Raw genomic sequence first — 15,757 nt, 5'->3', positions numbered from 1 at the left:
CTGGTAAGCTCCTTTTGGCATAGGTGTTCCTTGGTTGCAGAGATTCATAACTGGTCAAAGTACAATATATATATATATATATATATATATATTGTATATTTTATATATATATATATATAAAATTCTATGTGCTCAACTAAAAGTACCCCAATCTCCCTCTATTAGGGAACATTATAGAAAGCAAGACTGATGTAAGAACTGAGAGATGGGAGTTGGGGAGTTAGCTGAGTGGTAGAGTGCTTGCCTAGCAAGCAGAAAGCCCAGCGTTTCGTCCTCAGCTCTGGGAGGAAAAAAAAAACAAACAAACAACTGGGAGCTGGGAAGAAGAGCTTTAAACTATTGATTTCTGTTCTCTAAATAATTGTTGCTTTCATCAATACATATAGGCTATGATTACCTGCACACAATTTGCACAATATCAAAGCAGAGGAAAATTCCAGCATGGTTGGGAGAGAGGCTTCTAGGTGGCAATTGATGTTTGCTGAGGGAGAGAAAGCCACTCTCTTTGGGCAATGTGGCCACTGCAAGATTGCTTCTGCACCAATGAACAGCCACATAGTCGCATGCATATGGGAAGCACTGGTGGATCCTCAGGGGTAACTAAAAACAAAAGTAATAAAATGAAAAAAAAAAGACACAAAGTTACCAAGGAGATGAGGATGGGGCACTGGGAAGAACTACAAGAGGATAGTGGTAGATGTGCTTGATTAATATTTATTTTATAAATATAGGAAACTATTAAAGAATACCAATATTGAATTTGAGCGTAAATAGCCAATTCTGAAAAGAAATTATAATCTCTTTTTAAATTGTTTTATTCTATTACATGGGAAGCCACAATTTTATCCTGAAAATGAACTGTGAAGCCTTCCAGTACTTTCTGAAAATACAATGTAAATTTGGAGAGGTCATATATCTTACCCTCAGAGTAGAGTCGCTGACACTCTGTTCAGAATCATCATGGGAATCTACCCCAAAGCCCAGGGTCTGTCCTACTAACAGTTTCACACCTTTTTGTGGAAATTGTTGCTTTCTACAGGGCCGAAAGCATTGTCCATCTTGAGCGCAGAAGGGTATTTTAGTTTGAGACAATATAGTGTTCAGAATAAAGCCTCTCCTTCAGAGGGAGAAATATATGAGTGGAAGAAAAAAAACCATTATATAACTATTGGCTTGCAAGTGTCAGATTTAAGACATATTCTCATATCGCTGAACTACCAAGAGGATTTTTGCATCTATATTCCTACAGACTAATTTTTCATTCCAATCAATATTCAATCAATTAGTACAGTAAATGAACTTATGTTATATTTGGTGGATAATAATAAATAGGCTTAATATTTTCTTAGTACACTTATTCAAATTGTCTCAGATATCATAGCAACATTCAAACTATATTACTCTACTCTCTGGCTATGAAGTTCTTAGGCACCATGCAGTCATGGTAAAAGGTGACTGTGTTGTACTTCTAAACTCCGTTTCTGGAAAGCTTCTGAAACCCTTTTAAAGTCCTCAAGAGTAACTCTTCTGTCTTACATGTCTTTCTCTCATTAAAGAGTATTGCCTGAAAACTATCTTAAATGCATGCATGCTGTATTTTCAACATGCATTGTACTGATAACACTTAGAAGATAAAGATATGTAATAACATTATGATATAGGGCTTTTTTGTTTACAAATTCTAACCCAGAGTTTTATAAACAATATACCCCTTTTCCTAACCCATCTGCCCCTCTTTCCCTTTTACTTCCAGAACCTTAGTCTAGTAACGCATCTTGACCTAAACAAAAACAAGGCCCCGGAATAGTAAGATGTTGAGTAGGGGAGATCAGGGAAGAGAAATAAGGAAGATGAAAACATGGAAAACTCTGCTCAAATGCTGGGGCTGCCATCCCCATTTGTTCAACCATTGCAGTTATTCTCAAAGTCAAGAATTTTCTTGATAACTGGGATATCCGTGCAGAGATTGGGGTAGACCAAGATCAACAGAGACCTTAACTATACAATAAAAGCACAGGCTACCTCAGATACATGAAGACAGGTGTGTCCAAAAGTGTGCCTTAGGACTAATAAGTACAGCCCAAGAAGGAGAGACAGATCCCCAGAAACTATAACCTTGGGTTCTTCGAAGCACTACCCTCAACCACGGACTGGACCTTGCCAAATTCACTAATGAACAAGGAGCTAGTGGTCCCTTTGTCCTTTCATTAGAGCCTCTAAGAGAACCTAAAATTGGTCAGGTTCCCAAAAACATTTAAGAGGTTTTGTTATAACCACGACTAGGGAATATATAAAAGCTCTCTATAAAACCCAAATGGAGATTGTCTTAAACTACTTAAGGAGTAACCTTAAACTTCTGAGGTAATGACTATGATATTACTTGAGCAACTGGAGCATGTGTAAGACTAAGAATTCACCTCCTACCAGCACAAACCAAAACACAAATAAACTTCATTTACATAAGAAACACTATCATCCAAAAAGCCAACAAGAACAAGTCTCGGCTGAAACGTTGAAAGAGAACCTTTGCATGATGATGATAGAAATGTGTACAGCCACTAGGGACAAAACACGAAGGTTTCTTTCAAAAAAATTGCAAAAGGAACTACCAGACAATTCAGTAATCCTACTCTATAGAGAGGTGTAGAGCGACGGAGGGTAATTATACAGGAAACAATAATCAGTACATCTACAAAGCCATGCTTGTTGCAACACAATTCTCAATAGGTAGGAAATGGAAATAATCGTCAACTGGTACCCAAATGTGGGACACATTCACAATTAAACTGCATTTCCCGGAAAAAATTCTATTGTTTGAATTCAGCCCCGGAAAGATACACACTGCATGAATGCTCTCATATGTAGACTTTCAAGAATAAACTGGGCATTGAATGGTGATTTTAGAGTCTGGGTAGAAATAAAATGGAAAGCTATAATGGAGGAAAGGTGTTTAATGGACAGATTTGAGTTAAATAGGAACAAAGAAGTCTGGTGAGTTATTGCAGAGTGGAGTAATTAGAGACAACAACCATGCAATATTTATTATGCTAAAGCTGGAAGAAAGGATACTGAATGCTTTACCATAAAATAATTAAAGTCCGAGAAAATACATTTAACTGATTTAAAAACAAATGTCTGTATGTTTGAAATACATAATACATAATATATATGTACATGTATCGATTGACTCTTAAGAATTAAAATGGAAAATAGAATAAGAACTTTTATTAGTGTTCTCTGACACGAGACTTCATTGATTCAACCATTCTGTGGTCTCTGTGTTTACATCTGGCAAAGGGAAGCATGTGGAATGATTGGTCTCCCCAGTGAAGACAGAACATTCCCTGTTGCACTACGTTCTCATACTGTTCACAGCCCCAAGATCAGCCTCTGTGTGAGATACCATGTGGATCCAACGCACTGAAATGACTGTCAATTAGTTTGTAGCTGCACATAAATTATGCGTTGTATGTTAAATATATATTGTTTCTTGTAATAAAAAGGAGATTTGGCATAAATGTGATAATTTGTTCCTTCCTTCATTTTTCTTTTTATATATCACCTTGCTTCTCTTCTGCTATATATCATTCCTATTATAAGCAATTGGTCCTTAAAATAATAGGGTGAGGGAACTTATATATGATAAATAAGATTGTGTGCGTGCGTGCGTGCGCGCGTGTGTGTGTGTGTGTGTGTGTGTGTGTGTGTGTGTGTGTGTGTGTGTGATAAGAGTGCATAAAATCTAGGAAAGATGTAACAGCTACTCAGGGTTAGAAATATACACAAAATATCTCCAAGATTATTGAAGGAAAAGTCTTCTTCCTTTCCATTCCACCCTCTATTTTTCTCTTACTCTGTCAAATTGAAATCGTGAAATCACAATTCCAGACTGTGTACATATTTTACCTGACCGAAAAATCTTTACAAGTAGAACTAAAGAACAACACAGAACCAAGAGAAGAAAGAAAATGCTGCGATGCTGTAGCGTTTGTAGAAGCAGCCATGCATGAAGACAGCTCTACCCAGGGTTCATGTGTGAATCAGAACCTCTTTTATAGCTGACGCAGTTGACGTCTGTCTTTTTTAACTTGGTACTTTCTTTTAAGTTTTACTTCTCAGTGGTTCCAAACTGACTTAATGCCTCTTTTTAGTGGATGGCCTGAGTGCCAGCTTCCTTATGGTTGTAATCCCGCACTGCTACCTCAGGGACATTTGCATCTGACATTACATCCTGTAGCAAACCTACTTAAATAACAGGAAAGTCCATGCTTGGGTTTGTGCAGTTACTAATTGGAACCCTCCTTTGAGGGAGGAACAGAATACCAAAGGCAGGTGCTTGTATAACATGAGGTCAAGTGTCTTTAGTAGCTGTAGAACGCCAGCGGGTCTCCCACCACAGCCGCAGTAAGCCACGGGAGACTGAGACGGCAGCATTTTCCACCCTTACTACATGAACAGCACAAAATGAACGTGTCTGGTTTTTGTCAAGAAAATAAAAATAAAGAAAAAAGAAAGGAAAAAGAAAAAAAAGAAAGTCAGCACGTTAAAAAATCTTGACTCAATTTGTAGGAAACATGTATTTGGCAGGAAAAAGATAAAACAAAAAACGGCTGGAATCCAGCTGTGTCTGTATGAGATTTGGAAACTCCATCCAGAGGATAACCTGACTGAGTGTACAGTTCACGCAAATGAAGCATTATCACTGATGGGAGGTCTCTGTGGACCTTTCACTGGAAACAAGCACAATCCTCAGCCTCGGGAATTTACACGATGCCCTTTGTGGAGCTCACGATGGGAATCATGTGTTAGGGGGAAAGGAAAAATCAGTTGCCCATTATGTCCACAATTGCAGCCTGGACTTAACTTGAATGTGAGATGCTTAGAGGGAGAGGGGGGATCGTTATGTGGTATTTACTTAGACAAATAATGCCTGTTTCATAATTAACATGTTCCTACTCACAGTGATGACTGAACTAAGCACCAGATACTACGGAAACCTCACAGGAAAGCCGTTGATGGGACTGCTACCATGTCTGAACAATACCAGGGCATACACTGGAGGACATTTATGTAGTTTTATGAAAAAACAAAATCTCAGGGAAGGACTGGCCTCCATTATTTAGCCATAAAATATTCCTTCTAAAACCCATGCCCCAATGCTGGTATGAAAATTTAAGACAACAACAACCATGGCTATAGGAAACTTCCTGACATTAATTTTTTAACTTATAAAAGTTTACCATTAGCATGATTAGGTTTATAACCCAGGAGTAAAATAAAGGTGATGGTGACTGTCAAGGGTTGGGCATGCTGGAAGAGAATAGTTAAATAAATAAAGAAGGATCTCATTGGTTATAATGATTAGCATATCTGATGATTTGTTAAGAGGCATTTGAAAAGAATACATTACATCAGACTCTATGAATACATGATTTTCCCCGAGGTTTCACGGTTTATGCTACTCACTGAGGGGTAACTTGTTCAATGGTCTTTATGCTTAGATAGGACCAATGAACACCTGAAATAAAGCATTGTTTATAGATTATTCAGCCTTTTCCCAATGTCTGCCAAGCTATCCAATGAAGATAGGAAGTGAATTATCAGTTAATTCAAACTATAGTTTGCATCTCCCCTGCATGAGATATTTTGCTAGGTCCTGTCATGGCTCTAAGGTTGAAAAGAATTGCAGTGGCTGAAGGAGTGATTCAGGCAGCCCCAGCGATTGAGCAGAGGAGTTTCCCACGCTGAACAGTTTTTCATTGCCTCTAAGATTGTGTAATTTCCACTTAGAAATCCATGTTTACAAAGATAGGAGGGAAAGCCATGTCACCACTCATATTCCACTTCTGTACTACATTCCTTAAAAGGAAGTTGTGTTGATTTTTATTTCAATATACACATCAGAAAAAGACTGCATAGCTATTTCCTGAACTCTGACAAGGATGGGTTATCATTTTGAAATGATTCCAAAGGAAGAAACAATGGGAGAGCTGCTACAAGAGCCACATAGTTTTATCATCCAATATTTCTATCTGGTGCATCTACTGAAGACATACATTTGTATGCTTGTTTGCAAATGTCAGGTTGTGTGAAAAATCAACCACTGTCAACCACTGCCATATGAATACTTGAATTTATCTGTAATAGCGTGGTACATAGAACTATAACTCTCTAACACTTTTAATCTGAGTAAATAAAACCCAAAGAAAACAAAATTAAGCCAAATTACGCGTTAATTGTCACTGAAACTTGGCAGCTTTATTACTCCTTTTTATTTTCTGTAGTTCACCACTTCATAACTTTCAGCCCTTTATTTTCTACAGTAATTTCTCAATGATGATTCTCTAGTCTTTCTACACATACCCAAATCCATGACATGGAGGCATGTACACTCATTTTAGCATTATTTCTATAGCTAATGATTTTCTTTTCTCTTAGACATTTTTCTGAGTCTTTCTGACTCCACTTCTCCATATAGTTTCTTCCTCTCCCACATCCATTCATTCTTGGATTCATGACTTCTTATAGCATATATAATAATAATAATAATATATACAGTAATATATTATATATAATCTTAATAACAATTATTAAATGTTCTTACAATAATGGTTTTACCTTACAACAGTATAGAATATGTAGTATCAATTGGAATATAAATCTAATTATTCTAATTATATTTGTGTATGGATGATTGTAAGTGTGTGCATATATTTGCAAGTACATTCTACTTAATCCATTTAGTCCATTTATTATTGTACATATATGTGTGTGTGTGTGTGTGTGTGTGTGTGTGTGTGTGTGTGTGTGTGGGATGTAGTGATCATTTGGGATTAGGTAATTGCAGCTGGATAACATATCAGTGGTGTTATCCCAGGAGACATCGTTCGCCCTTTTGGTAAGGCAGCCTCTCCACTCTCCACTCTAAGAATCCACACTAAGGAACTACCACAGCATGTATCACTTCCCGTCTCCACCATACTGATCTATTACCAGGACACTTGTCCCCACCATACTGATCTGTTACCAGGACACTTGTCTGTGTCATACTGATCTATTAGCAGGACACTTGTCCCCACCATACTGATCTATTAGCAGGACACTTGTCTGTGTCATACTGATCTATTACCAGGAGACTTGGAATGCTATGCATTTCTATCTTAACAAAACTACAACCAACAACGACTGCTTAAGGTTCTAGATGAGTGCCTCTGCTGCAGAGTGTTTTATACCTTCCTGAGGGTTCCTGAAGGTAGCCATGAATTCATCGTCACACAGAAACTAAGAATATGAGCTTCTGAGACTTATTGTTTGCATTCACATTAAATGGTGTAAATACTGACATCTGAGATTATGTGGAAACAGATCCAAAGACAATAACATATGGCATGATACTGCAATTAGACTGTCTTGGATTCTCTCAAAAAGAGGCTTTGGTAGGAAACATGATTCAAATCACAGCTTTGATGTAAATGATATTTTTCTCCTGTTCATTTTCTTCAGCTTCGGGGACACCTCTACTATTCACTGGAAGGGTAGAGATGCATAGAATCATCAAGGAAGGACTGGGATGATTTTCCTGGGATGATTCCTACTTTTAGAGTTGATTTTGAGTTTCCGTTTCAACCCCAAAACAAAACAAAATAAAACAAATTAAAAGCAAAACAAAAAATTCAAATTATATATTTAAAAACATAAGTAATATTTTCAAATATCATATTCAATATATAGTATAACAGTATTGTATAATGAAAAAGTAAAATTAGAACCAATAAAAGAGAAAGGGGGTAGAGAGCCTCATTCACCTTCATTGTCTATACAAATTGACCTTGGTTCACTTTTAGACAGACTTTCTAATGCAGAAAAACTACTTTTAGAGTATGATTTTATAATATAATAACTCCTGACACTGAAACAAAAAAGCCATTGGTGATTACTTTAAAAGAGGCAAAGGAATTTCAAAACGCCATACCACATCTTTAGCCATGAGGGGGAGGAACCGGCTGTCATTTGCGGTTGTTCGGTTGCTTGCTCAACTCATGCTTGTTTCCCGGCACATCTACACGTGGAGAGCTCGGTGTTGCTGCAGGGGTTCCTGGCACTGGATATGGATGTCACATCACTTACAGCTATGCTATATGAGTCTTCTATCTGCAATCGAACCATTGGTTACTCATTGTATTCTCCGCTGTCTCGCTCTCTATTGTCCGATATTTTAAAATCAAAGGTAAACAGATCTCAAGGCGTGATCGGGGCTCGCATTCTGTGTCCTCCGTTATGAGAATTTTATACTGGTATTTTCTGAATGTAAAACCAGCTTGACTCTTTGATAAAGTCTACCTCTTCATCAGTAGTAACAGGAGAACATGGACTTGTTTCCACACCAAACTCTTCCGTTCGTGTATCCCAGTTCATTCGTTTCCAATGAATTCTTGGCTCCGTTATGGGGGTTTATTTAACTCTACTTTCCCAAATAGAGCTCTATAAGTTCTGCTCACCTCTTTGTAATTACTTCACCCACAAAACTTGGTCGATTGGCTTTAGAAATTATCTGCCTCTTGTATTTTAAACAGTTTCTATAAAAAAAATAATAGAGAACACTCAGTTTAGTGTCAGAGATAAAGGTTTCAATTTGCCAGCTAAATTGGTACTTACAAACCTGGACTTAATTGTTCTTGGAATCTTGTTGCACAGTTTACATACCTATTAAATGAACGTGGGACATATTTCATAATTTAAGTAAAATTTTGATAAGTTAATGCATAAATCATACCTGGTATATTTGTTTGCACAGAGAATCTTGACAAACATGTTTCTATGGATGCAAAAACTAATTCTGTATAAGAAAAATGTATTATTTATTGTATCATTTTCTTCAAACCAGTCACATTTCATGAGTGAAACCATGTGGAATTTTCCAGAAATGCATGCATATGTACAGTGTATCCATTTCTAATTGTTTTCTGTCTCTACACTGGCTTACTTATAAAAAAAATCTAATATAATCCATCCTCTGTTTACTGTTTTATTTTATCTTTAAATATGACTACTTTTTCAATTTCTAACCAAGTGATGTATTATGCAAGCTACAAAGAATAAAGAGGTCAAATAATTTTGCCCTAAAATAGAAATAGAGAATGGTAAGTTGGGACAAGAACCAGATTTCAAATGAGGTTCTGACAGAGAATGACTTGCTGCTTTGACCTTGAGACAATCAACATAGAACTTTGAAAGCTCTAGATAAAGCTTCTGTGAATGTTTATTTCCTTCTAGTTCATTCAACTTTCAGTGTCATAACTACCATGGAAAGTCTAGAAACAACTTTAAAAGTTTAGGATTTAACAACTTTCATAGAAAAGTGCTGAGCTAATATTTACTTGGATTCATATTTTGTGCTATGCCCTGAAATATGAACTTCAAGAGTGTGTAAAGTGTGGAGAGTAAGAGGACATATAGGGAGTGAAACTGACATATTCTGAATGACTTCTGTGTTTATATTGCACTTTGTTCCAACAAATTGAAATAGAACTCTCACTCTGTTAAACTGCATGAAACATTAATTCACTTATGGAAATACGATCAATATCAAGCAACAAAGAAACTTGTAGGATTGTTTTGCAAAGGTGAACACACTTGCATGCAACACACAGACATATATACACACACATGAATAAACACATATGCACACACGTACACACACACACATACACACACACACACACACACACACACACACACACACACACACACCACACCACACACCATGATAATGTGCTGCAGTTTCCTTGTGTGGTCTCATTCAGACAGGTGGCTACTCTGAGTATAGACTGTGATGTCTGGTGACAATTCGTCTCTCCAGGCTTGCAAAGTAAATGCACTTCCTCAAAGCTATTCCACTTTCCCAGAGTGCAGGTAAGAGTTCATACAAACCATGGAACTTATAATTGGACTTTTCTTTGGAAGTCTTCTTTTGTTTATGTTCTCCCTAAATTTTAATTGCTTCTCTCTGCTCCTTTACAACAACCTCTGAAAAGGGCTTGACCTTAAGAAGCAAAACGCAAGAGGAAAATGTCTTATAGTCGTCATTGACATTTAAAAAAAATGCAAGGGCAACTAAGATTTTAAAAAAAGATAAAATCTAGAAGTTGAACAGCATTTTATTTTTATACTTCAATTACAAAAGTAGCAATTAATATCCAAACAAATTATATTTATAAGTGATAGGTTTTATTATATATAATATATAATATATATTTAGTATATAACACACACACACACATATATATATATATAATAAATGGGCTCCTCTTTGATTTGGATAATAATCCAATTAACAGGCAAAAACTTTTATTGATACTGACAAAATACTAACAATATAACTTACATAAATAAACAAGACCCAGAAACTAGATTTTTTTCCACTGCATTGTAGGATATTAGAAAAATCTTTAAGGAAAATGATGCTCTCCTGAACTGAAAATCTGGTATGGAAACCAGGCAGTCAAGAGTGAGGTTCTGAATAATATCACAGATTTGCTCTCTGAGGAAATGGTAAGGCTGCAAACCAGAAGCAGTAGCTTCCTCTGGTTACCACCATGCATCTTGCAACCTCTATGGCTCAAAAGTACGTGGGATGGGTTTTTCTCATACTTCACACCAGTGTGGTTTGCTAGCTGACAGGAAAGCAGAGAAAACATCTATCTGGTAATTTCAATTTCAATAACAAAGACAGATAATTAGCAAAATTTATGTGGTGAATAAATTGCTAGATATTAAGCGGGATCATATGATCGCAGGCCAATGTCAAACACAGTGGCTTCTATATTGAATAAAATACAGCTTAGCTACAATAACTTTAATAAAAACAGGGATTTGGCGGCAATGTGTTAAGTAGGAAATGTATTAGTTCACTTAAGAGTGGCAACTGACAGAATGGCTTTTGGGAGAATCATTCCTAATGCATTGAGCCTCCTCTTGCTTGCAGAATAGAAATTACTGGCTCTTGGTTAAAATGCCATGTGAATTAATTTTCAGCCTCATTTCTTCTCTGGCTAAGCATAAAGGCAATTTCGAAAAGAGAAAAATGGCCTAATATGTGTTGGCACAAATCTTTTGAGAAGTGAAAATATTATCAACTTCCACAATTCAACTCCAGATTTCACCAGCTAATACAGTGCAGTTGACTTCTCGACACAGACATGGTAGAGTCAAAGATAAAAAAATATCGCTATTTCCCTAAAATTTGACTTGTCTTAGTGTCCGAGTTTCTTACAATTGCTGCAATGCGACAATATGCTCACACATTAAATTCATCCGTGGAAAACTTGTTCACTAGGAGTAGAGTGTATGACTTCATAATACTCTCTTCAGACTAATAGTCTCTCAATTCATTTTTGTTGATACAGACTCTTGTACAATATACAGGTCACAGTTTCCTCACTCTCCACTCCTCCCAACTTCCTCTTACCTAATCTCTCCTCTAGCTCTACTTCCTTTCCCTTCCCCTTCAGTAAAGAGCAGGTCTCCAAGAGACAGCAAGCAATCAAGACAAACGGGATACAGTAAGACTAGGCAAAAGCCCTCATTCACATCAAGGCTAGACAAGGCGACCCAATAGAAAGGAAAGAGCTCCGAGAGCGAGCAGAGTCGGAGACACACCTACTCCCACGCTTAGGAATCCCTGAACTGTCGACAGCTACAACACACATCAGAGAACCTGGTGCAGACCCATGCAGGCCTGTGTGTCTTTGCTTCAGTCTCTGTGTGTCCATGTGAGCCCTGCTTACTTAGTTTTGTGGGCTGTGTTCTCCTGGTGTCCACTCAGACAATCTTTTCTCGCCTCTTCCATGGAGTACGCAAGCTTCACGGGGAGGACGCAGAGGAGACTTGTAATTTAGACTGTCTCTGCCTGAAGTCTGGCTGTGGGTCTTTGCGCTCTCGTGCATCATCTTTTTGTTGTCGTTCTGCTAAGTAATGGTTATTTTTGTTTTATCCCACAATTACCAGGTAATAAGTAAATAGCAATTCTAAATAATCCTAAACTAATTTGTTCAAATGGAATTTTTCTTTGTGTGTGTCGCTTAAGCAATTGTTGACAGGAGGAGGAAATGGGTAAACTTCAGCTTGTAAAATTGGGTCTAAGTGACCTGGCAGTTGTATCCTTTGACTATGTCATATAATGCTGTACGAGTAAGCAAATTTAGCATATATTCTTTTCTAGGATTGTGTAGCATCGGATTATATACAGAAGATGAATTTAAAATGAATCCAGTAGTTTAAATTAATGCATATCCCCTAGGTAAAAGAGAGCTTCTCTATTACCTCATGCTTTGATGCCAGTGATGTTAAAGTCAGATGATTAATTGGTTTAATCTCTAACTATCCTCAAAGAACAGAAGCCCACCTACTATTGGACAAGAGTACTGTTAGTTGTTCATCACAGACACTCTGCAATGGAGACATGTGGGAAACCTGGGGAGGGGGAGACACAAAATAAGTAACTCTAAAATTAAAAATTTTTAAACATATTTTTAAAATATACCCTCTGACTTCTGTTTTAAAATAAACATGACAAATTATTTTTCCGTCACTTTTATTTATTTATTTTTTAAAAAAAATCTTTAGTACTCTTGTACAATCGGTTGGTTAATTAAGCTGATATCTGGCTCTGACCAAGTAATTTACCCATTCAAATTATTAAGTATTTGAAATAGAATTCTATTTAATTCTATTTAGTGGTTAATAGAGGCATGCAACATTACTATTCCATTTAGCCAAGTATGCTTACCAATTTTGTAATTAAGATATGAATTGTACTGCATCTATGATAAAAGGCCATGATCAGAAAGTAGGATATCTTAAAAGCAATATGTGAAAGGACCTAAATTTAATAAACAACTTAACTATTTCCAAGAATAACATATAAGCATACTTACAGAACAATAAAAGCAAATAAGAACACGATTGTAAAATGTGGCATTAATTATATTTAAAATGGTTAATGGATACAGAAAAAGTACAGAACAAATAAGAAATTATCATCATCATTTTAGTTTTATAATTTCAGTAACACTTTTTCATTTTAACATGAAAAAAACTGATGTGTTTATAGATGTTTGATAACATTAATATTCTTGTCTAAAAAATACTTAAGGAATTTTTAATTCATTTATAAGCAATTTTGTACTTGTGAGTTTTGTTGTGTCAAGTTTTAGAGATCCAGTGAACACATGGTCAGGTCTCTATCTTGTTCCTTCAGTTCAGCCGAGAAATGAGATACTCACAAAATAATTCAGAAATAAGATGCGAGTAAAATATTCTTGTCCTGGAGGCTTCTGTCAAACATGCCATGCCACCATTTATGGATAGATGAATAAACTTTTATCTTCATAGGTTTTTCTGTTGAATGTACCTATTATGCTTACATAAGTGAGCTATAAAGAAAAGGGTCAATATTAAAATTAGATATTTACTGCATGCGTGAAAAAGATATGCACAATATAGTGTATACTTGGGAGAGAAGATTTAATTTCAGAAACACAGACTTCTTTCTGTGACAGTACAATATTATTGCCAAGTGTTTGGTTTTAGACTCTAGAACAAGGAGCTAGGTTCATATTTTACATAGCAAAGCAGACCTAGCCTCTAGGTTCCCCTAGCATCCCTTTGTCATGTTATGCTTGCCGCTGAGCCATCTCTCCAGCCCTATGCTTGCATTCCTAATGCCCAACCCAGGACTTTCCACCTCAGCTCGGGGGCTTAACTCTTCTTCCCCAGAGGCTGTTTGCTATATAAGCCAGACATCTTGGTTTTCTCTTGTTCCCCACTTTGCCTTTGCTCTATGTGTGCTTTCTCTTACTCTGTCCCCTCTCTCCCCTCTCCCCTCTCCCCTCTCCCCTCCCCCCTTCCCCCTCTCCCCTCTCTTCCCTCCCCCCTCCCCTCTCTCCCCCCTCTCCCCCCTCTCCCCTCCCCCCTCTCCCCCTCCCCTCTCTCCCCTCTCCCCTCTCCCCTCTCCCCTCTCCCCTCTCCCCTCTCCCCTCTCCCCCCACTCTCTCTGTTTCTTGTTCTGTTTCTCATCCTTGTATCTTTGTTCTCTTTCATATCCCCCTCCATTCAGCCTCCCTCCCCATGGTGACTTCCCTGGCCTCCTGCCTTGGGGCCAATGAACTCAACAGCCCAAGAGCAGCTTCCCAGCAAAATTATGTTTATAAGTATTTTAATATAACTTGAACTGGCCACCAGTAAGTTAAAATAGTAGTTTTGCTCATAAGAAAGAAATGAACTGAACTTGGGCTGGGGGTTGGGGGTAATTTAGTCAAACCTAAATTTTCATCATTCTGACAAAATAGCAGGCAGAGGAATATAGCAGGAAATATAGGAGAAAAGACAGCTGCTTACCTAATGGTAGCCAAACAACAAAACAAAACAAAAACAGGAGCAAATTGGTTCCCCGTATCTTTCAAAGGTATGTTCCAAATGATCTAAATAGGTTCTACTAGAAACCTATCTCTTAATGGTTCTACCATTTCCTGATAATGCCACTGAATTGTGACCAAGCAGGCTCTAGGCATAACATGATTTTGAGGAGCATTTAATATCAAAGCCATTGCAAACCCATTGCATTACAAAACAGTGTAAGCTGTATGCTATACAATTCTAGAGGAGTCATCATTAGCAATATTAGATAGTAATTTTTGTCACTCATACAAACATAAACAGTGACTGCAAATAAAAAAATAATCGATGAGAGGAAAAACTATCTCGAATCATTTGCAAGGAGATGGACACTCATACAGGTACACGACAGGTTTATAATCCCAAATAGACATTACAAGAAAATAAACCCTCCATACCTAAATTGCCAAAAAAAAGTATAGAACAAGAGCAAATTTCCAATGCTATAAAGAAAGGAAAATCACGGCAGGTGGCAGTGTCAGATTCATCAGAAGAATAGCAGATTTTTCAAGTGGTGATCAAAGGCCAGGCAGGCATGCAATGATGTATTTCAGGCCTGAAAGCACACAATGGGTAGTCAAGGTTACTATATCCACCAAAACTGTCCTTCAAAACTGAAAGACAATTCAGGATCTTTCAAGATGCATGTGAACGCAAAGATGTCATGCCTACTAAGCCGTCACAGAGGACGCCTACACAGAAAAGAATCAAAAGAAGCAAATGCACGGCAACATAATAAATGATGTAGTGCAGAAAGGAGTAAAAACTCGGGATCAAACAATATTAGCTCATTATATCACTAGTATTCCAAAGTCTAAAAAGGTTGAAAGAGATGAATAAGGACTGTTCAAGCCAATAAAAACAAGAAAATCAAAGGAAATACCTTCCTAAAAGTAGTCATCACCGTAAGTGGCCTCTGAACTGCAATTAAAAGACATTGTCTTGTTGGATAAAAGCGTGTGCCCGAGTGTTCACTGTCTTCAAGAAACCCATGGCATTGCAGACACTGTCACAGCCGAAAGTAGAAATATCAAAAGTGAAACCAGTAATACACAAGAGTGAAAGGAATGTGCTCACCCAAACAGGATCTAAGCCAAGATTAATTAGAAGAGAGAAATTGGCTGAAAGTGGAACACTGGTGGCATGACAACACCTGATTGGAAAATACGCTGTAGAGCCTTAACAACAGAGAGAGCACTCACTGGGATAAAACAACAACAACAGCAAAAGCCCAAATGCAAACAGATGAACGAGACAAAAGCACAGGAGCCAATGTAATAGATCAAAGGACTGGGTGGGGGCG

The 15,757-nt window shown here is 37.3% G+C and overlaps 1 protein-coding gene across 16 annotated transcripts in view; it reads right to left on the bottom strand.

The window, feature by feature from the left end:
* The window catches only part of LOC148003862 (uncharacterized), a 28,039-nt gene extending 12,547 nt beyond the window's left edge, over nucleotides 1-15,492 (bottom strand). For 2 of the 16 annotated variants that reach the window (XM_087568205.1, XM_087568197.1), the window contains exons 1-8: nucleotides 15,338-15,492; nucleotides 14,853-15,010; nucleotides 13,284-13,433; nucleotides 12,408-12,471; nucleotides 11,787-11,963; nucleotides 7,973-8,576; nucleotides 922-1,117; nucleotides 398-600 (exon numbers count right to left, since the gene is read on the bottom strand). In XM_087568205.1, the coding sequence (XP_087424331.1) occupies nucleotides 398-600; nucleotides 922-1,117; nucleotides 7,973-8,010 (437 nt within the window). In that variant the 5' untranslated portion in view covers nucleotides 8,011-8,576; nucleotides 11,787-11,963; nucleotides 12,408-12,471; ... (1 more) ...; nucleotides 14,853-15,010; nucleotides 15,338-15,492. Of the gene's footprint in view, nucleotides 1-397; nucleotides 601-921; nucleotides 1,118-7,972; nucleotides 8,577-8,659; nucleotides 8,704-9,930; nucleotides 10,043-11,786; nucleotides 11,967-12,321; nucleotides 12,472-13,283; nucleotides 13,434-14,852; nucleotides 15,011-15,337 lie in introns of those variants that run through there. The other 14 variants (XM_087568204.1, XM_087568193.1, XR_015629260.1 and 11 more) reach the window with 13 other exon arrangements.
* Nucleotides 15,493-15,757: the final 265 nt, after the last annotated feature.

The sequence above is a fragment of the Rattus norvegicus genome, chromosome 9 (genome assembly GCF_021556685.1).
Source record: "Rattus norvegicus strain SHRSP/BbbUtx chromosome 9, alternate assembly SHRSP_T2T, whole genome shotgun sequence".
In the NCBI taxonomy this organism is placed as follows: Eukaryota; Metazoa; Chordata; class Mammalia; order Rodentia; family Muridae; genus Rattus; species Rattus norvegicus.
Note: the sequence above shows the minus strand (reverse complement) of the source record. Positions and strands in the feature narration are given on the sequence as shown.